The sequence below is a fragment of the Heptranchias perlo genome, chromosome 28 (assembly GCF_035084215.1).
Source record: "Heptranchias perlo isolate sHepPer1 chromosome 28, sHepPer1.hap1, whole genome shotgun sequence".
NCBI classification, from domain to species: Eukaryota; Metazoa; Chordata; class Chondrichthyes; order Hexanchiformes; family Hexanchidae; genus Heptranchias; species Heptranchias perlo.
The window spans coordinates 41418105-41441409 of NC_090352.1; the positions used below are offsets into that span (position 1 = coordinate 41418105).

At 45.5% G+C, this 23305-nt stretch overlaps 1 protein-coding gene across 1 annotated transcript in view; it reads left to right on the forward strand.

The window, feature by feature from the left end:
* Positions 1 to 23305, forward strand: part of LOC137299218 (integrin alpha-E-like) — a 223693-nt gene that overhangs the window by 85971 nt on the left and 114417 nt on the right. Inside the window, exons 13-14 of the mRNA XM_067967881.1 lie at positions 1769 to 1901; positions 12913 to 13055. Coding sequence (XP_067823982.1) covers positions 1769 to 1901; positions 12913 to 13055 — 276 coding nt within the window. The remainder of the gene's footprint in view (positions 1 to 1768; positions 1902 to 12912; positions 13056 to 23305) is intronic.

Sequence of the window (23305 nt, forward strand, 5' to 3'; positions counted from 1 at the left end):
AATGACAAACAAAAAATGATGCTATCCATGAGCTTGGGGGAGACATCCATGCCCAGAATTTCCAAGACCCTCTCCTCATATGGAATCAAAGGTTGCAGCTTCAGTGAACCCCCTCTTGTCTCCAAATACTAGTGCCAGTTATATGCAACCTTTTCCTGTGAGCATAATATATCTGTTGTCACAAGGAATGTGAGAAAAGATGTGTATGACTCAAGCTGACATCAGCAGACTTGTGTGAACGTGCAGCAGACAGATAACTGGTATGGGCATCGTTTTTGGTATTTGTTACTTTCATGGACCACAGGCAATTGCATTGTGAAGGCATGAGTGCAGAGCGCTCTGGTAAAACATGGACATGTCTATTTGGACTGATGCTGCACCAAGAATACAGGTAAGTGTTTTAAGACAACATTTTAAAATTATGCAATGTCAGCATGCTTACCTCTGCTACTTTGTGTAGCCCAGCAAGTTTCTCCCAGGCTTAGATCTCAGGTGAAACAGCATTAACAACACCCTCTGCAACCTTGAGGCTGCAATGGTATTACACTAGACTGGAGAGTGTCCCTCTATTCAAAAAAGATCCACCTTTTTCTGTAGCATCTCTCGCAGATGCCCCTCCCGCTATATCTTGGAATGGTGTTCTGCTGACTCTGCTCCTTGCTCTGACAGTTTTTCAGTTTTGAACTCATTCCCCTTTAGGGTGACCAGGATTCCTTTAAGAACTGCTGGTAATGGATATTACGGCTGACTCCTGCGCACTCCCAGTATGCAATGTGCTGTGTGCTGGAAGTGCTGAAAATATGTTTAAATGAGTTGATCAAGTCAGCCCAATGTGCTACAGGGGCCACCTTGGTGGGTGGTAGAGGTGGGTAGTGTAGGTAGAGGTGGTGGTGGTGGTGGAGGTGGGTGGTGGTGGAGTTGGAGGGGGTGGTGGTAGAGGTGGTTTCATTCTTGCTGCAGAATTATACAAAAAATGAATTATGTTTTGCACAGCTGATGTGAGTTTGTTGGTGTTTCTGGTAAATAACTGGAGAAACACCATCTACTACACACTCAACATACCTGTGAAGAACCTCAGGCCACGCAGTCAAAACTAATGTCCTAGGCCATGACGTGGAGATGCCGGTGATGGACTGGGGTGGACAAATGTAAGGAATCTTACAACACCAGGTTATAGTCCAACAGTTTTTGTCCAACTGTTGGACTATAACCTGGTGTTGTAAGATTCCTTACTAGGCCATGACCACACTAACTCTTTTTGGTATATGACGTTCTTGATGACCTCTTGCTCAGCTCCCAGCATATTTTTGAAGTTTCCAATATTAGACTGCCCAAGCATCCACTATATCTTCCTCTTGTGGCAGTCTTCATCACTCCATCTGCTGCTCCTTATGAGATTATCTTTATCTTTAGTGACCAGTTTAACCCCCTGATTTACACAACAAATCACTAGATTGCTCTGGTGAATTTACAGACTACAGCAGTGGTGCTGTACCAATGGTACAATGATCTAGTGCACAGAAGGAATTGGTGCAAGTTTTCCACCCATTATTATAGGACATCATACTCCACATTCTCTTTTCATCTCCAGCACATGGGCTGTGATGTGATCAGACTGAGGTGACATTTTCCTCTTCGTACAGTTATTGTACCAATTCATGGGGACATATTTTCTTTTATTAAATTAAAATGTATTTTTCTGAGAATATCCTAGTTATTATTACTACTAATTCCTTTGCAGTAAATATCTCTGTCATGACCTTCACAGGGCAACATTTTGCTTGGTGCTGTGGGAGCATATGACTGGACTGGTGGAGTAATAGTGTACAACGAACAGAAAGGAACCACACAGTTTCTAAACGAGTCCAAAGGAACACTTGCAGCAGCTTATGGTTACCTTGGTATGTTTCACCCTAACACTTAAAGTTTCCTTATGAAACTCTTAGAACCCTTACTCATGTCAATACCATGTAAACAAGTACTGGATCTGAACCAAACTATAAATTTATATCAAAAGCAAAATACTGCGGATGCTGGAAATCTGAAATAAAAATAGAAAATGCTGGAGAAGCTCAGCAAGTCAGGCAGCATCTGTGGAGAAAGAAACAGAGTTGATGCTGCCTGACTTATAAATTTATATCAAATGTACATTTATCTTCACACCAAATCGATTTAAGACTTGGGGCAGGGCTGTAGCTTTCTCTGTGCTATTCCTATTCTTGTTTCTCTTTCCTAGCTCCTTTGACTATCAGGGAAACCAGCAGCACACACATAAATGTATGATTACCAAATGAGAACTGAATCTTTGTTACACTGGTCTCTTCTGTGAAACTGGTACAGAGAAATCATGATAAAAAAGTATCTAGTGTGTCTGGGTACATAATCAAACCTTCAGGCTTTTCTGCCTAACTCTAGATGTGTATAGTCTGTTTATGTGTTAACTTTAGATGTGTATAGTCTATTTATTGGGCAAATTATTGGAATCGATTCTGAGGGACAGCATAAATCGTCATTTAGAAAGGCACGGGTTAATCAAGGACAGTCAGCATGGATTTGTTAAGGGAAGGTCGAGTCTGACTAACTTCATTGAATTTTTCGATGGGAGTAACGTGTTTGATGTAGTGTACATGGATTTTAGCAAGGATTTTGACAAGGTCCCACATGGCAGACTGGTCAGAAAAGTAAAAGCCCATGAGATCTAAGGGAAAGTGGCTAGTTGGATCCAAAATTGGCTCAGTGGCAGGAAGCAAAGGGTATTGGTTGACGGGTGTTTTTGCAACTGGAGGGCTGTTTCTAATGGGGTCCCGCAAGGCTCAGTACTAGGTCTCTTGCTTTTTGTGGTATGTATTAATGATTTGGACTTGAATGTGGGGGGCTTGATCAAGAAGTTTGCAGATGATACAAAAATTGGCCGTGTGGTTGATAGTGAGGAGGAAAGCTGTAGACTGAAGAAAGATATCAGTGGACTGGTCAGGTGGGCAAAGAAGTGGCAAATGGAATTCAATCCAGAGAAATGTGAGGTAATGCATTTGGGGAGGACAAACAAGGCAAGGGAGTATACAATAAATGGGAGGATACTGAGAGGTGTAGAGGAATAAAGGGCCTTGGAATGCATGTTCACAGATCCCTGAAGGTATCAGGACAGGTAGATAAGGTGGTTAAAAATGCATAAGGGATATTTTCCTTTATTAGCTGAGGCACATAATATAAGAGCAGGGAGGTTATGCTAGAACTGCATAAAACATTGGTTAGGCCACAGCTTGAGTACTGAGTACAGTTTTGTTCACCATATTACAGGAAGGATGTGATTGCACTAGAGAGGGTACAAAGGAGATTTACGAGGATGTTGCCAAGGTTGGGGAATTTTAGCCATTAGAAAATATTGGATAGGCTGGGGTTGTTTTCTTTGGAACAAAGGTGGCTGAGGGGAGATTTAATTGAGGTATATAAAATTATGATGGGACTAGATAGAGTGGAAAGGGAGGACCTATTTCCCTTCGCAGAGGGGTCAGTGACCAGGGGGCATAGATTTAAAGTAATTGGTAGAAGAATTAGAGGGGAGCTGAGGAGAAATTGTTTCACCCAGAGGGTGATGAGGGTCTGGAACTCACTGCCTGAAAGGGTGGCAGAGGCAGAAACCCTCAACTCATTTAAAAAATACTTGGATGTACACCTGAAGTGCTGTAACCTGAAGTCTACGGACCAAGTGCTGGAAAGTGGGATTAAGCTAGATAGCTCTTTTTTGGCCGGCATGGACACGATGGGCCGAATGGTCTCCTTCTGTGCCGTAACTTTCTATGCTTCTATGATTTATAGGCTAACTCTAGGTGTGTCTAGTCTATTTATGGGCTAACTCTAGATGTGTATAGTCTATTAATCATAGGTACAGCACAGGAGGAGGCCATTCAGACTATTGTGCCTGTGCCGGCTCTCTAAAAGAGCTATCTAATTAGTCACATTCCCCAGCTTTTTCCCCATAGCCATGTAAATTTTTTCCCTTCAAGTATTCATCCAATTCCCTTTTAAAAGTTACTACAGAATCTGCTTCCACCATCTTTCAGTAAGTGCATTCCAGATCATTACAACATGCTGCGTAAAAAAATGTTTCCTCATGTTGCCTCTGGCTCTTTTGCCAATCACCCTAAATCTGTGTCCTCTGGTTACCGACCCTTCTGCCACTGGAAACAGTTGCTCCTTATTTACTCTGTCGAAACAGTTCATGATTTTGAACACCTCTATCAAATCTCTCCTTAACCTTCTCTGTTCTAAGGAGAACAACCCCAGCTTCTCCAGTCACTCCACATAACTGTAGTCCCTCATAAGAACATAAGAAATAGGAATAGGAGTAGGCCATAGGGCCCCTCGAGCCTGCTCCGCCATTCAATAAGATCATGGTTGATCTTCTGCCTCAACTCCACTTTCCCCATATCCCTTGATTCGCTTAGTGTCCAAAAATCTAGCGATCTCAGTCTTGAATATACTCAACGACTGAGCATCCACAGCCCTCTGGGATAGAGAATTCCAAAGATTCACAACCCTCTGAGTGAATAAATCTTTCCTCATCATGATCCTAAATGGCTGACCCCTTATCTTGAGACTGTGACCCCTAGTTCTAGATTTTCCAGCCAGGGGAAACAGCCACTCAGCATTTACTATGTCAAGCCCTCTAAGAATTTTATATGTTTCAATGAGATCACCTCTCATTCTTCTAAACTCCAGAGAATATAGGCCCATTCAGCATTATCTCTCCTCATAGGACAACCCTCTCATCCCAGGAATCAATCTAGTGACTCTTCATTACACCCCCCTCTAAGGCATGTATATCCTTCCTTGGGTAAGGAGACCAAAACTGTACACAGTACACCAGTTGTGGTCTCACCAGAGCCCTATATAATTGCAGCAAGACCTCCTTGCAATAAAGGCTAACATACCATTTGCCTTCCTAATTGCTTGCTATACCTGCATGTTAACTTTTTGTGATTAGTGTACGAGGTCACCCAAATCCCTCTGACTAACAACATTTCTTAGTCTCTCACCTTTTAAAAAATATTCTGCTTTTCTATTCTTCCTACCAAAGTGGATAATTTCACATTTTCCCACATTATACTCCGCCTGCCACCTTCTCACCCACTCACATAACCCGTTCATATCCCTTTGCAGCCTCTTTGCGTCCTCCTCACAGCTTACTTTCCCACCTAGCTTTGTATCATTAGCAAACTTGGATACATTACACTCGGTCCCCTCATCTACGACATTGATATATATTGTAAACAGCTGAGGCCCAAGCACTGATCCTTGTGACACCCCACTAGTTACAGCCTGCCAACCAGAAAATTGACCCATTTATTGCTACTCTCTTTTCTGTCCGTTAACGAGTCCTCAATCCATGCTAATATATTACCCCCAATCCCATGAGCCCTAAGCTTGTGTAACAACCTCATGTGTGGCACCTTATTGAATGCCTTTTGAATATCCAAATATACCACATCCACTGGTTCCCCCTTATCTACCCTGCTAGTTACACCCTAAAAAAATTCTAATAAATTTGTCAATCATGTGTTCCCTTTCATAAAACCCTGTTGACTCTGTCTAATCATATTGTGATTTTCTAAGTGCCCTGTTACTACATCCTTAATAATAGATTCTAGCATTTTCCCTACTACTGATATCAGGCTAACTGGCCTATAGTTCCCTGTTTTCTCTCTCCCTCTTCTTGAATAGCAGGGCTACATTTGCTGCCTTCTAATCCACAGGGTCCATTCTGGAAGATCAAAACCAATGCATCTACTATCTCTGCAGTCACCTCTTTTACAAACCTAGGATATAGGCCATCAGATCCAGGAGATTTGTTAGCTGTTAGTCCCATTAATTTCTCCAGTAATTTTTCTTTATTAATCTTAATTACTTTAAGTTCCTCATTCTCATTAGACCTTTGGTTCGCCACTATTTCTGATATGTCTTTTGTGTCTTCATCTCTGGCACCTTTTTGTAAATCTCTTCTGCACCCTCTCTAAAGCTTTGACATCCTTCCTAAAATGTGGTGCCCAGAATTGAAAACAGTACTCCAGCTGAGGCCTAACCAGTGTTTTATAAAGGTTTAGCATAACTTCCTTACTTTTGTACTGTATGCCTCTATTAATAAAGCCCAGGATCTCATATGCTTTTTTAACAGCCTTCTTAACTTGTCCTGCCACCTTCAAAGATTTGTGTACGTGCACCCCCAGGCCTCTCAGTTCCCCTTTAAAATTGTATCATTTAGTTTATATTGGCTCTCCTCATTCTTCCTATCAAAATGCATCACTTCACAATTCTCTGCGTTAAATTTCATCTGCCATGTGTCTGCCCATTTCACCAGTCTGTCTATGTCTATCCTCCACATTTTTTACTACATTTCTGAGTTTCATGTCAACTGCAATCTTTGAAATTATACCCTCTATACCCAAGTCCACGTCATTAATATATATCAAAAAGAGCAATTGTCCTAATACTGACCCCTGGGGAACACCACTGTATACTTCCCTCTAGTCTGAAAAACCATTGTTCATCACTACTTTCTGCTTTCTGTCCCTTAGCTAATTTTGTATCCATGCTGCCACTGTCCCTTTAATCCCATGGGCTTTAATTTTGCTAACAAGTGTATTATGTGGTACTTTATCAAATGCTTTTGAAAGTCCATTTTTCACAACATCAACCTCATCAGCACTCTCCGTTACTTCATCAAAGAACTCAATCAAGTTAGTCAAGCACGATTTTGCTTTAACAAATCCGTGCTGACTTTCATTTATTAGCCCATACTTTTCCAAGTGCCAATTTACTTTGTCCTGGATTATTGTTCCTAAAAGTTTCCTCACTACTGACGTTAGGCTGACTGGTCTGTAATTGGCGGGTTTATCCCTCTCCCCTTTTTTGAACAGGGGTGTAACGTTTGCAATCCTCCAGTCCTTCGGCACCATCCCCATATCTAAGAAGGATCGGAAGATTGTGGCCAGAGCCTCCTCAATTTCCACCCTTACTGCCCTCAGTAACCTAGGATGCATCCCATCTGGACCAAGTGACTTTTCTACTTTAAGTACTGCCAATCTTTATCTATTTTTATCAAAGAATATAAGAACATAAGAAATAGGAGCAGGAGTAGGCCAATCGGCCCCTCGAGCCTGCTCCGCCATTCAATAAGATCATGGCTGATCTGATCCTAACCTCAAATTTAAATTCATGTCCAATTTCCTGCCCGCTCCCCGTAACCCCTAATTCCCTTTACTTCTAGGAAACTCTATTTCTGTTTCAAATTTATTTAATGATGTAGCTTCCACAGCTTCCTGGGGCAGCAAATTCCACAGACCTACTACCCTCTGAGTGAAGAAGTTTCTCCTCATCTCAGTTTTGAAAGAGCAGCCCCTTATTCTAAGATTATGCCCCCTAGTTCTAGTTTCACCCATCCTTGGGAACATCCTTACCGCATCCACCCGATCAAGCCCCTTCACAATCTTATATGTTTCAATAAGATCGCCTCTCATTCTTCTGAACTCCAATGAGTAGAGTCCCAATCTACTCAACCTCTCCTCATATGTCCACCCCCTCATCCCCGGGATTAACCGAGTGAACCTTCTTTGTACTGCCTCGAGAGCAAGTATGTCTTTTCTTAAGTATGGACACCAAAACTGTATGCAGTATTCCAGGTGCGGTCTCACCAATACCTTATATAACTGCAGCAATACCTCCCTGTTTTTATATTCTATCCCCCTAGCAATAAAAGCCAACATTCCGTTGGCCTTCTTGATCACCTGCTGCACCTGCATACTAACTTTTTGATTTTCTTGCACTAGGACCCCCAGATCCCTTTGTACTGCAGTACTTTCCAGTTTCTCGCCATTAAGATAATAACTTGCTCTCTGATTTTTCCTGCCAAAGTGCATAACCTCGCATTTTCCAATATTGTATTGCATCTGCCAAATCTCCGCCCACTCACCCAGCCTGTCTATATACCTTTGTAGGTTTTTTATGTCCTCCTCACTCTCTACTTTCCCTCCCATCTTTGTATCATCTGCAAACTTTGATATGTTACACTCGGTCCCCTCCTCCAAATCGTTAATATAGATTGTAAAGAGTTGGGGACCCAGCACCAACCCCTGCAGAACACCACTGGCTACTGGTTGCCAGTCCGAGAATGAACCATTTATCCTAACTCTCTGCTTCCTGTTAGATAACCAATCCTCCACCCATGCTGGAATATTACCCCCAATCTCGTGATTCTTTGGGCTCGATTTTGGCGTCGGGTTTCCGGCGGGTTTCCAGCGGGGGGCCCGGAAAATCCCGATATCCGGTCACGTGACCGGATCGCGACGAAATCCCGGCCACTTCCGGGTACCGCGCTGACGTGCGGGGCTGCGCGTGCAAGCCCCGCTGGTGGGAATCCCGCAGGCAATTAAAGCCAGCGGGGTTCCACTTGAGTGTACTTACCTTGCTTGTTGAGGTCAGTTAATGAGCTGAATCAGCTGTCAAAAGAGGAAGTGTGGGATTTTAGGTTCAAGGCAGTGAGCTTCACACACTGGGGGAAACAGTCTCTCTCCAACCAGGCGTGTTGCAGCCAGCAGCCTGTGGCAAGTGCCAAGGTGCACTCCACGGGGGACAGCCCTCACCCACGCAGGAGGCCACCGCGTCACATAGGGCAACCCCTGCCCCCCACCACCCCCCGCCAAGCCAGAGGACAGACCGACACGAAACCGCAGCCCCAGTCCGAGGAACCACCCACCTACCCTGCACAACCCCTCAGACCAACACCTGCCAGATGGGTGGTGTGTGGACACCCTCGGAGGACGAAGAGCATGACCAGCCCCAGCAGCCTCGCAGTCCACGCCGTCCGCCGCAGAGACGTGGATCCCCCCAACACGGTGTTGTTGCACGCCCACCTGCACAGCAGGAGGGAGGGCTACCGCAGAGAGAGACGCATCGCAGAGGGCACTACCCTCGCCACAGGGTCCACAGACCGAGGCGCAGCTCCCCGGACCTCTCCGAGCAGCAGTGCACAGGGAGGCGCAGATTCGCTCGACATGTAGTCGTGGAGATCTGCAGGCTCTTTCATGCCGAGCTGCTCCTGGCTGGCCCCAGCACCAACTGCTTACCTGTCGCTGTCAAAGTCACCACTGCCCTCCACACCTTCTCCTCCGCATCCTTCCAGGGTGCAGCCGGCTACACTGCCGATGTCTCTCAGTCGTCTGCGCGGACGAGCCCTGCAAATACACCTGCACCTACTCTGCAGTAACACGATGGGTGGCATCAGTGGTGGGTCCTCATAGTGATACCCAGGAGCGGGCATTATTGGACACAATGGACAGGATTCGCGGAGACATGGCAGTGGTGGTGTCAATATAATGTGTGCTGTTTGTTGCTCTGAAATTCAATATAGGTAACACCCATGACAAACCCTCAGACACCCTTGTGCACCCCCTTCATGCTCACGACACGTTTGCCTTACGCTGCCTACTGCACATATGTGATGCATGCCCTGTGGCTGCAGCACAGGTGGTGGCAGGTTGAGTGAGGCTGGCCGTGAGGGAGATGCATGAGAGGATGAGTATGGGATGGAGCAATGAGATTGTATGAGGATTGGGTTGCGTGTTAGTGGCAGGATGAGTACTGGCGAGGTGAGTAGGTGGAGGTAAGATGAGGATGGGGTTTGAGTGGGTATGAAGGGTGATATTACAGAATAGTGTTGGTGGTGCCGAAGGAGATGTGGGGTGGGGGCAGTGTTGTGGCAGACGGAGTGTAGGGGAAAGACTTCGTGTTCTCACTGCGGCTGACCTACTGCGGTCATTGCAGCGCCTCCTGCACTGTAAGCAGGTGGGCCATATGTTGGTGGCGCAGGTGACCCCCTCTGCCACCTCGAGCCAGGCCTTCTTGGTGGCAGAGGCAGGCCGCTTCCTCCCGCCCGCCGGGTGGAAGATCTGTGTCCTCCCCCTCCTCCTCACCCCATCTGATGATAGCTGGGGTGAGGCATCATTAAACTGGGAGCAGCCTTCCCCCTGGGCTGCTCCATGCTGCAATTTGTTCCATTGGTTGCAGCATCTGTCAGTGGAGGACTGCCCCTTTAACTAGAGAGCCTCCAGCTGACAGATCGTACTGCGCATGCGCAGCCCGACCGACGCGCAGGCCAGCGCCGTGGACCCCGGAGGAGCAGGTAATTGATTCCTATTAGTGGGTTGCCTGCTACGATCGCGCGGGCAACCCACCAATTTCGCCGAGCGTGTTGACCACGCTCCCGGAGGACCACCCGCTGGGAACCCGCAGGCCTGCTAAATTCGAGCCCTTTATCTTGAGCAATAATCTTTTATGTGGCACCTTGTCGAATGCCTTCTGGAAGTCTAAATACACTGCGTCCACTGGTTCCCCTTTATCCACCCTGTACGTTATGTCCTCAAAGAACTCAAGCAAATTTGTCAGACATGACTTCCCCTTCATAAAGCCATGCTGACTTTGTCCTATTAAATTATGTTTATCAAAATGTTCCGCTACTGTCTCCTTAATAATAGACTCCAAACTTTTACTCACCACAGATGTTAGGCTAACTGGTCTATAATTTCCAGCCTTCTGCCTACTACCCTTTTTAAATAAGGGTGTTACATTAGCAGTTTTCCAATCTGCCGGGACCTTTGCCGAGTCCAGAGAATTTTGGAAAATTATTACCAAAGCATCCACAATCCCTACTGCCACTTCCCTTAAGACCCTAGGATGTAAGCCATCAGGTCCAGGGGATTTATCCGCCTTGAGTCCCATTAATTTACTGAGTACCAATTCCTTAGTGATTTTAATCGTATTTAGCTCCTTCCCCCCTAAAAAGAAATAGTTGGGTATTCTACAGACACATAAATAACAAAAGAAAAATCAGGATAGGGATAGGGCCACTAAGGGACACACTTGATAAACTCAGGCAATGACAGTGAAATGGCAGAAATATTAATTAATTACTTTGCCTCAGTATTTACCAGGGAGACTAACATGGTGGGCATGACATTAGAAGAAGAGATCAAAAAAGCTATAAAGACATTTAAGATAGAAAGGGGGGAGATAATTAATAAACTAATCAAACTTAAAGAGGATAAAACCCCTGATCCGGATGGATTGCATCCGCGCATATTAAAATAAGTTGGGGAGGAGATGGCAGAGGCACTATTACATATACATATAAAAATTTATTAGAAAATGGAATAGTGCCACAGGACTGGCGGACAGTTAATGTGATTCCTATATTTAAAAAGGGAGATAGAACCATTCCAGGGAACTATAGACCAATTAGCTTAATGTCGGTGGTAGGAAAGGTAATGGAATCTTTACTCAAAGATGTAATAGAAAAACATCTAGAAAGCGAAAGTATAATAAAGAATAGTCAGCATGGATTTCAGAAGGGAAAGTCATGCTTGACCAAGCTTACTGAATTCTTTGAAGAAGTAACAGAAAGAGTAGTCAAGGGTAATGCAGTAGATGTAATATATTTGGGTTTTCAAAAGGCCTTCGATAAGGTACCACATTGTAGACTCATGACTAAGGCCAGAGCACGTGGAGTCAGGGGACAGATAGCAGAATGAATAGCAAGCTGGCTACAAAACAGAAAACAAAGAATAAGGGTTAAGGGTAGCAACTCAGACTGGCAAATAGTGGGAAGTGGTGTTCCACAGGGATCGGTGCTGGGACCACTGTTGTTCACAATTTACATCAACGATTTGGACTTGGGAGTGGGAAGTACAATTTCAAAATTTGTGGACGACACAAAATTGGGGTGTGTAGTTAGTACAAAGGAAGAATGCGTTAAAGTGTATGAAGACATTAATAAACGTGCAGAATGGGTGTGTAATTGGCAAATGAATTTCAATATAAATAAGTGTGAGGTGGTGGATTTTGGTAGGAAGAATAAGGAGGCCATATTACTTGGATAATAAGAGTCTAAACGGTTTAGAGGAGCAAAGGGATCTCAGGATACAGATACACAAATCATTAAAAGTAACAATGCAGGTTAATAAGGCCATAAAAAAGGCAAACCCCCAAGCACTGGGGTTCATTTCTGGAGGGATAGAATTGAAAAGCAGGGAAGCTATATTAAACTTATATAGAACCTTGGTTAGATCACACTTGGAGCACTGTGCACAGGACCAGCCTCCATATTATAAAAAGGATATAGAAATATTGGAGATGGTGCAAAAAAGATTCACAAGGATGATACCAGAACTGAGATGATGTACTTATCAGGAAAGACTAAACAGGCTGGGGCTTTTTTCTCTCGAAAAGAAAAAGCTGAGGGATGACCTTACAGAGGTCTTTAAGATAATGAAAGGGCTCGATAGGGTAGACGTAGAAAAAATGTTTCCACTTGTGGGGGAGTCCAAAACTAGAAGTCATCAATATAAAATAATCACTGATAAATCCAATAGTGAATTCAGGAGAAACTTCTTTACCCAAAGAATGTTAAGAATGTAGAACGCGCTACCACAAGGAGCAGTTGAGGCAAATAGCATAGATGCATTTAAGGGGAAGCTAGAAAAGCACACGAAGGAGAAAGGAATAGATAGGGGTAGATGAAGTAGGAAGGGAAGAGGCTCGTGTGGAGCATAAATGCTGGCAGAGACCAGTTGGGCCGAATGGCCTGTTTCTTTGCTGTAGATTCAATGTAACTCAATATAATATCTGTACTGGTGACCTTCACCTGCCTTACCTCGTCTTTTTGGTCAGTCCCACAAAAGAGTTTGCTGGCATTCCTGTATTATTTCTGAAGAAGGGTCCCCACCTGAAATGTTTACTTACCTTTTCTCTTTCCAGATGCTGATGGATCTGGTGCATATTTCCAACACTTCATGCTTTTATTTTAGATTTCCAGTTTCTCTTATCTCTATAGTTCAATTAATGTCTGTTTCTTCTACAATGCAGGGTACAGTGTAGCTACAGTAAAGGGAGTGAATGAGCAACACCTGTACATTGCTGGTGCCCCTCGACATAGCCAGACTGGACAAGTCCTAGTATTTCAAGCAGGAACATCTGTCAAAATAAAGCAACACCTTGCAGGGCAACAGGTTCGTTCATCTTTGAAACTGAAGTTCAACACTGACAAAACAATTGTTTGGTACAAAATTAAAGGCTTGGTTGATGATTAAAATTTCCACACCAATGACTTGAAGATGTTGTGGGAAATGATGGTAGAAAGGTAGAGAGGTGAGCGGAGTGTAAAAGGAGAGTCCGAGAGCGGGAGGAGAGTCCGAAAGGTGAACACAGTGTAAAAGGAGAGTTCGAGAGCGAGAGGAGAGTCCGAGAGGTGAGCGTGGTGTAAAAGGAGAGTCCGAGGGGTGAGCGCAGTGTAAAAGGAGAGTCATGAGAGCGGGAGGAGAGTCCGAGAGCGAGAGGAGAGTCCGAGAGGTGAGCGCGGTGTAAAAGGAGAGTCCCGAGAGCGAGAGGAGAGTCCAAGGGGTGAGCGCAGTGTAAAAGGTGAGTCCGAGAGGTGAGCACAGTGTGAAAGGAGAGTTCCGAGAAGTGAGCGCAGTGTAAAAGGAGATTCCCGAGAGCGGAAAGAGAGTCTGAGAGGTGAACTCGGTGCAAAAGGAGAGTCCAAGAGCGGGAAGAGAGTCCGAGAGGTGAGCGCAGTGTAAATCTAAGGCAAGTCATGGCAGCAGAACTCGCACCCGTGATATGGTCCTCCTGCACTATGTGGGAAGTCATGGACACTACCGGTGTCCCTGGCGATCATGTGTGCAGGAAGTGTGTCCAGCTGCAGCATTTCGGAGCTGGAGCTGGAGCTGCGAGTGGATTCACTGTGGAGCATCCGCAATGCTGAGATTATCGTGGATAGCACGTTTAGTGAGGTGGTCACACCGCAGGTAAAGATTACGCAGGCAGAAAGGAAATGGGTGACCGCCAGGCAGGGTAAAAGGACTAGAGCAGGAGTCCCCTGGGGCCATCTCCTTCTCAAACAGATATACCGCTTTGGATAATGTGGGAGAGATGGCTTATCAGGGGAAAGCAGCAAGAGCCAAGTTCGTGGCATCACAGGTGGCTCTGCTGCACAGGAGGGGAGGAATAAGAGTGGCAGGGCTATAGTGATAGGGGATTCAATTGTAAGGGGAACAGATAGGCGTTTCTGCGGCCGCAAACGTGACTCCAGGATGGTATGTTGCCTCCTTGATGCTAGGGTCAAGGATGTCACAGAGCGGCTGCAGGGCATTCTGGAGGGGGAGGGTGAACAGCCAGAAGTCGTGGTCCATATCGGTACCAACGACATAGGTTTAAAAAAAAGGGATGAGGTCCTGCAAGGTGAATTTAAGGAGTTAGGAGATAAATTAAAAAGCAGGACCTCAAAGGTAGTGATCTCAGGATTACTACCACTGCCACGTGCTAGTGAGTATTGGAACAGGAGAATAGACCAGATGAATGCGTGGCTGCAGGGATGGTGCAGGAAGGAGGGATTTAGATTCCTGGGACATTGGGACCGGTTCTGGGGAAGGTGGGATCTGTACAAGTGGGACGGGTTACACCTGAGCAGGACCGGAACCGATGTCCTCGCGGGGGTGTTTGTTAGTGCTGTTGGGGAAGGTTTAAACTAGGATGGCAGGGGGATGAGAACCTGAGCAGGGAGACAGAGGAGGGGGAAACAAGGATAGAAACAAGACAGAAAGGGAAGAAGCAATAGTGGAAGGCAGAGAAAACAAGGGCGAAAAACAAATAGGGCCATAGTGCAAAATAAAGCTAAGATGACCAGCAATCTTAAAAAGACAAGTCTAAAGGCATTGTGTCTTAATGCGCGGAGTATTCGCAATGAGGTAGATGAATTAACAGTGCAGATAGATATTAACGGTTATGATATAGTTGCGATTACGGAGACATGGCTGCAGGTGACCAAGGATGGGAACTGAACATCCAGGGGTATTCAATATTTAGGAATGACAGGCAAAAAGGGAAAGGAGGTGGGGTATCAATGTTAGTAAAGGAGGAAATCAATGCAATAGTGAGGAAGGATATTGGTTCGGAAAATCACGTTGTGGAATCTGTATGGGCGGAGCTAAGAAACACCAAGGGGCAGAAAACGTTGGTGGGGGTTGTCTATAGGCCCCCAAACAGTAGTGGAGATGTAGGGGAGGGCATTAAACAGGAATCCAAAGAGCTTCTACAAATACATAAAGGGCAAAAGGGTAACTAGGGAGAGAGTAGGGCCTCTTAAGGATCAACAAGGTCATCTATGTGCGGAACCACAAGAAATGGGTGAGATCCTGAATGAATATTTCACATCGGTATTTACGGTTGAGAAAGGCATGGATGTTAGGGAACTTGGGGAAATAAATAGTGATGTCTTGAGGAGTGGACATATTACAGAGAGGGAGGTGCTGGAAGTCTTAACGCGCATCAAGGTAGATAAATCTCCGGGACCTGATGAAATGTATCCCAGGACGTTATGGGAGGTTAGGGAGGAAATTGCGGGTCCCCTAGCAGAGATATTTGAATCATCCACCGCTACAGGTGAGGTGCCTGAAGATTGGAGGGTAGCAAATGTTGTGCCTTTGTTTAAGAAGGGCGGCAGGGAAAAGCCTGGGAACTACAGACCAGTGAGCCTGACATCTGTAGTGGGTAAGTTGTTAGAGGGTATTCTGAGGGACAGGATCTACAGGCATTTGGAGAGGCAGGGACTAATTAGGAACAGTCAGCATGGTTTTGTGAGAGGAAAATCATGTCTCACGAATTTGATTGAGTTTTTTGAAGGGGTAACCAAGAAGATAGATGAGGGCTGTGCAGTAGACGTGGTCTACATGGACTTCAGCAAAGCATTTGACAAGGTACCGCATGGTAGGTTGTTACATAAGGTTAAATCTCATGGGATCCAAGGTGAGGTAGCCAATTGGATACAAAATTGGCTTGACGACAGAAGACAGAGGGTGGTTGTAGAGGGTTGTTTTTCAAACTGGATGCCTGTGTCCAGCGGTGTGCCTCAGGGATCGGTGCTGGGTCCGCTGTTATTTGTTATTTATATTAATGATTTGGATGAGAATTTAGGAGGCATGGTTAGTAAGTTTGCAGATGACACCAAGATTGGTGGCATTGTGGACAGTGAAGAAGGTTATCTGGGATTGCAACGGGATCTTGATCAATTGGGCCAGTGGGCCGATGAATGGCAGATGGAGTTTAATTTAGATAAATGTGAGGTGATGCATTTTGGTAGATCGAATCGGGCCAGGACCTACTCCGTTAATGGTAGGGCGTTGGGGAGAGTTATAGAACAAAGAGATCGAGGAGTACAGATTCATAGCTCCTTGAAAGTGGAGTCACAGGTGGATAGGGTGGTGAAGAAGGCATTCGGCATGCTTGGTTTCATTGGTCAGAACATTGAATGCAGGAGTTGGGATGTCTTGTTGAAGTTGTACAGGGCATTGGTGAGGCCACACTTGGAGTTCTGGTCACCCTATTATAGAAAGGATATTATTAAACTAGAAAGAGTGCAGAAAAGATTTACTAGGATGCTACCGGGACTTGATGGTTTGACTTACAGGGAGAGGTTAGACAGACTGGGACTTTTTTCCCTGGAGAGTAGGAGGTTAAGGGGTGATCTTATAGAAGTCTATAAAATAATGAGGAGCATAGATAAGGTCGATAGTTAAAATCTTTTCCCAAAGGTAGGGGAGTCTATAACGAGGGGGCATAGACTTAAGGTGAGAGGGGAGAGATACAATAGGGTCCAGAGGGGCAATTTTTTCACTCAAAGGGTGGTGAGTGTCTGGAACGAGCTGCCAGAGGCAGTAGTAGAGGCGGGTACAATTTTGTCTTTTAAAAAGCATTTGGACAGTTACATGGGTAAGATGGGTATAGAGGGATATGGGCCAAGTGCAGGCAATTGGGACTAGCTTAGTGGTATAAACTGGGCGACATGGGCATGTTGGGCCGAAGGGCCTGTTTCCATGTTGTAGCTTCTATGATTCTATGATTCTATGAAATTAGAGACGCATGCAAGAAGGGTACAACTATAATCATGGGTGACTTTAATCTAAATAAAGATTGGTCAAACCAAATTAGCAATAATACTGTGGGGGAGGAATTCCTGGAGTGTGTACGTGATGGTTTTCGAGACCAATACGTTGAGGAACCGACCAGAGAACAGGCGATCCTAGACTGGGTATTGTGCAATGAGAAAGGATTAATTAACAATCTTGTTGTGCGGGGTCCCTTAGGGAAAAGCGATCAATACATGATAGAATTCCTCATTAAGATGGAGAGTGAAGTAGTTGAATCCAAAATTAGGATCCTGAATCTAAATAAAGGAAATTACGAAAGTATGAGGTGCGAGTTGGCTATGATAGATTGGGGAACTTTACTAAAAGGGATGACGGTGGATAGGCAATGGCTAATATTTAAAGAACGTGTGCAAGAATTACAACAATTATTCATTCCTGTCTGGCGCAAAAATAAAACAGGAAAGGTGGCTCAACCGTGGCTTACAAAAGAAATTAGGGATAGTACTAGATCCAAAGAGGAGACATAAAATTGCCAGAAAAAGCGGCAAGCCTGAGGATTGGGAGCAGTTTGGAATTCAGCAAAGGAGGACAAAGAGATTGATTAAGAGGGGAAAAATAGAGTATGAGAGTAAACTAGCAGGGAACATAAAAACTGACTGTAAAAGCTTCTTTAAATATGTCAAGAGAAAAAGATTAGTGAAGACAAATGTAGGTCCCTTACAGTCAGAAATGGGGGAAATTATAATGAGGAACAAAGAAATGGCAGAACAATTAACCACATACTTTGGTTCTGTCTTCACAAAGGAGGACACAAATAACCTCCCAGAAATGTTAAGGAACCAAGGGTCCAGTGAGAGGGAGGAACTAAAGGAAACCAGTATTAGTAAAAAAAATAGTGCTCGGGAAATTAATGGGGTTAAAGGCTGACAAATCCCCAGGGCCTGATAATCTACATCCCAGAGTACTAAAGGAAGTGGCCCTGGAAATAGTGGATGCATTGGTGATCATCTTCCAAAATTCTATCGACTCTGGAACAGTTCCTACAGATTGGAGGGTGGAAAATGTAACCCCACTATTTAAAAAAGGAGGGAGAGAAAAAACAGGGATTTACAGACCAGTTAGGCTAACATCAGTCGTGCGGAAAATGCTCGAGTCCATTATAAAAGATGTGATTACAGAACACTTGGGAGGCATTAATGGGATTGGACAAAGTCAACATGGGTTTATGAAAGAGAAATCATGCTTAATAAATCTACTGGCGTTTTTTGAGGATGTAACGAGTAGAATAGATAGGGGAGAACCAGTGTATGTGGTGTACTTGGATTTTCAGAAGGTTTTTGTTAAGGTCCCACACAAGAGGTTAGTGTGCAAAATTAAAGCACATGGGATTGGGGGGAATATATTGGCATGGATTGAGAATTGGTTGACGGACAGGAAACAGAGAGTAGGAATAAACGGGTCTTTTTCGGGGTGGCAGGTGGTGACTAGTGGGGTACCGCAGGGATCAGTGCTTGGGCCCCAGCTATTCACAATATATATCAATAATTTGGATGAGGGAACTGAATGTAACATTTCCAAGTTTGCAGACGACCCAAAGCTTGGGTGGAATGTGAGCTGTGAGGAGGATGCAAAGAGGCTCCAATGTGATTTAGACAAGTTGGGTGAGTGGGCAAGAACATGGCAGATGCAGTGTAACGTGGATAAATGTGAGGTTATCCAGTGTGGTTGTAAAAACAGAAAGGCAGATTATTATCTGAATGGTGATAGATTGGGAAAAGGGGAGGTGCAACGAGACCTGGGTGTCCTTGTACACCAGTCACTGAAAGCGAGCATTCAGGTGCAGCAAGCAGTTAGGAAGGCGAATGGTATGTTGGCCTTCATTGCAAGAGAATTTGAGTACAGGAGCAGGGATGTCTTACTGCAGTTATACAGGGCCTTGGTGAGACCACATCTGGAGTATTGTGTGCAGTTTTGGTCTCCTTATCTGAGGAAGGCTGTCCTTGCCATGGAGGGAATGCAACGAAGGTTTACCAGACTGATTGCTGGGATGGCAGGACTGACGTATGAGGAGAGATTGGGTTCACTCGGTACGGTAGCATAGTGGTTATGTTACTGGGCTAGTAATCCAGAGGCCTGGACTAAAATCCAGAGTCATGAGTTCAAATCCCGCCACGGCAGCTGGCGAATTTAAATTCAATTAATTAATTAAATTCAATTAATTAAATAAAAATCTGCAATTAAAATACTAGTATCAGTAATGATGGCCATGAAACTACCGGATTGTCGTAAAAACCCATCTGGTTCACTAATGTCCTTTAGGGAAAGAAGCCTGCCGCCCTTACCCGGTCTGCCCTATATGTGACTCCAGACCCACAGCAATGTGGTTGATTCTTAATTGCCCTCTGAAATGGCCTGGCAAGCCACTCAGTTGTAAAATCTCGCTACGAAAAGTCATAATAAGAATAAAACCGGACGGACCACCCGGCATCGGACCACGAGGCACCGGACACGACAACGGCAAAACACCAAGCCCAGTCGACCCTGCAAGGTCCTCCTTACTAACATCTGGGGACTTGTGCCAAAATTGGGAGAGCTGTCCCACAGACTAGTCAAGCAACAGCCTGACATAGCCATACTCACAGAATCATATCTTTCAGCCAACGTCCCAGACTCTTCCATCACCATCCCTGGGTATGTCCTGTCCCACCGGCAGGACAGACCCACCAGAGGTGGCGGTACAGTGATATACAGTCAGGAGGGAGTGGCCCTGGGAGTCCTCAACATTGACTCTGGACCCCATGAAATCTCATGGCATCAGGTCAAACACGGGCAAGGAAACCTCCTGCTGATTACCACCTACCGTCCTCCCTCAGCTGATGAATCAGTCCTCCTCCATGTTGAGCACCACTTGGAGGAAGCACTGAGGGTCACAAGGGCACAAAATGTACTCTGGGTGGGGGACTTCAATGTCCATCACCAAGAGTGGCTCGGTAGCACCACTACTGACCGAGCTGGCCGAGTCCTGAAGGACATAGCTGCTAGACTGGGCCTGCGGCAGGTGGTGAGCGAACCAACACGAGGGAAAAACTTACTTGACCTCGTCCTCACCAATCTACCTGTCGCAAATGCATCTGTCCATGACAGTATTGGTAGGAGTGACCTCCGCACGGTCCTCGTGGAGATGAAATCCCGTCTTCGCACTGAGGACACCATCCAACGTGTTGTGTGGCACTACCACCGTGCTAAATGGGATAGATTCAGAACAGATCTAGCAGCTCAAAACTGGGCATCCATGAGGCGCTGTGGGCCATCAGCAGCAGCAGAATTGTATTCCAGCACAATCTGTAACCTCATGGCCCGGCATATTCCTCACTCTACCATTACCAACAAGCCAGGGGATCAACCCTGGTTCAATGAGGAGTGTAGAAGAGCATGCCAGGAGCAGCACCAGGCGTACCTAAAAATGAGGTGCCAACCTGGTGAAGCTACAACTCAGGACTACATGCATGCTAAACAGCGGAAGCAACATGCTATAGACAGAGCTAAGCGATTCCACAACCAATGGATCAGATCAAAGCTCTGCAGTCCTGCCACATCCAGTCGTGAATGGTGGTGGACAATTAAACAACTAACGGGAGGAGGAGGCTCTGCAAACATCCCCATTCTCAATGATGGCGGAGTCCAGCACTTTAGTGCAAAAGACAAGGCTGAAGCGTTTGCGAACATCTTCAGCCAGAAGTGCCGAGTGGATGATCCATCTCGGCCTCCTCCCGATATCCCCACCATCACAGAAGCCAGTCTTCAGCCAATTCGATTCACTCCACGTGATATCAAGAAACGGCTGAGTGCACTGGATGCAGCAAAGGCTATGGGCCCCGACAACATCCCAGCTGTAGTGCTGAAGACTTGTGCTCCAGAACTAGCTGCGCCTCTAGCCAAGCTGTTCCAGTACAGCTACAACACTGGCATCCACCCGACAATGTGGAAAATTGCCCAGGTATGTCCTGTCCACAAAAAGCAGGACAAATCCAATCCGGCCAATTACCGCCCCATCAGTCTACTCTCAATCATCAGCAAAGTGATGGACCGATGCTCAGTTTGGGTTCCGCCAGGACCACTCGGCTCCAGACCTCATTACAGCCTTGGTCCAAACATGGACAAAAGAGCTGAATTCCAGAGGTGAGGTGAGAGTGACTGCCCTTGACATCAAGGCAGCATTTGACCGAGTGTGGCACCAAGGAGCCCTAGTAAAATTGAAGTCAATGGGAATCAGGGGGAAAACTCTCCAGTGGCTGGAGTCATACCTAGCACAAAGGAAGATGGTAGTGGTTGTTGGAGGCCAATCATCTCAGCCCCAGGGCATTGCTGCAGGAGTTCCTCAAGGCAGTGTCCTAGGCCCAACCATCTTCAGCTGCTTCATCAATGACCTTCCCTCCATCATAAGGTCAGAAATGGGGATGTTCGCTGATGACTGTACAGTGTTCAGTTCCATTCGCAACCCCTCAGATAATGAAGCAGTCCGAGCCTGCATGCAGCAAGACCTGGACAACATCCAGGCTTGGGCTGATAAGTGGCAAGTAACATTCGCGCCAGATAAGTGCCAGGCAATGACCATCTCCAACAAGAGAGAGTCGAACCACCTCCCCTTGACATTCAACGGCATTACCATCGCCGAATCCCCCACCATCAACATCCTGGGGGTCACCATTGACCAGAAACTTAACTGGACCAGCCATATAAATACTGTGGCTACGAGAGCAGGTCAGAGGCTGGGTATTCTGCGGCGAGTGACTCACCTCCTGACTCGCCAAAGCCTTTCATAAGAACATAAGAACATAAGAAATTGGAGCAGGAGTAGGCCAATCGGACCCTCGAGCCTGCTCCGCCATTCAATAAGATCATGGCTGATCTGATCCAAACCACAAATCTAAAGAACACAAGAAGTAGGAGCAGGAGTAGGCCACACAGCCCCTGGGCCCTCTGCGCCACCCACAGGGCATTGACCGATCCGAACTCAGCTTCATGTCCAATTTCCTGCCGGCAGGTCCATAACCCCTAATTCCCTTTACTTCTAGGAAACTGTCTATTTCTGTTTTAAATTTATCTAATGATGTAGCTTCCACAGCTTCCTGGGGCAGCAAATTCCACAGACCTACCACCCTCTGAGTGAAGAAGTTTCTCCTCATCTCAGTTTTGAAAGAGCAGCCCCTTATTCTAAGATTATGCCCCCTAGTTCTAGTTTCACCCATCTTTGGGAACATCCTTACTGCATCCACCCGATCAAGCCCCTTCACAATCTTATATGTTTCAATAAGATCGCCTCTCATTCTTCTGAACTCCAATGAGTAGAGTCCCAATCTACTCAACCTCTCCTCATATGTCCGCCCCCTCATCCCCGGGATTAACCGAGTGAACCTTCTTTGTCCTGCCTCGAGAGCAAGTATGTCTTTTCTTAAGTATGGACACCAAAACTGTATGCAGTATTCCAGGTGCGGTCTCACCAATACCTTATATAACTGCAGCAATACCTCCCTGTTTTTATATTCTATCCCCCTATCAATAAAAGCCAACATTCCGTTGGCTTTCTTGATCATCTGCTGCACCTGCATACCAACTTTTTGATTTTCTTGCACTAGGACCCCCAGATCCCTTTGTACTGCAGTACTTTCCAGTCTCTCGCCATTAAGATAATAACTTGCTCTCTGATTTTTCCTGCCAAAGTGCATAACCTCACATTTTCCAATATTATATTGCATCTGCCAAATCTCCGCCCACTCACCCAGCCTGTCTATATCCCCTTGCAGGTTTTTTATGTCCTCCTCACTCTCTACTTTCCCTCCCATCTTTGTATCATCTGCAAATTTTGATATGTTGCACTCGGTCCCCTCCTCCAAATCGTTAATATAGATTGTAAAGAGTTGGGGACCCAGCACCGACCCCTGTGGAACACCACTGGTTACTGGTTGCCAGTCCGAAAATGAACCATTTATCCCAACTCTCTGCTTCCTGTTCGATAACCAATCCTCCACCCATGCCAGAATATTACCCCCAATCCCGTGATTTTTTATCTTAAGTAATAATCTTTTATGTGGCACCTTGTCGAATGCCTTCTGGAAGTCTAAATACACTACGTCCACTGGTTCCCCTTTATCCACCCTATACGTTATATCCTCAAAGAACTCAAGCAAATTTGTCAGACATGACTTCCCCTTCATAAAGCCATGCTGACTTTGTCCTATTAAATTATGCTTATCTAAATGTTCCGTTACTGTCTCCTTAATAATAGACTCCAAAATTTTACCCACCACAGATGTTAAGCTAACTGGCCTATAATT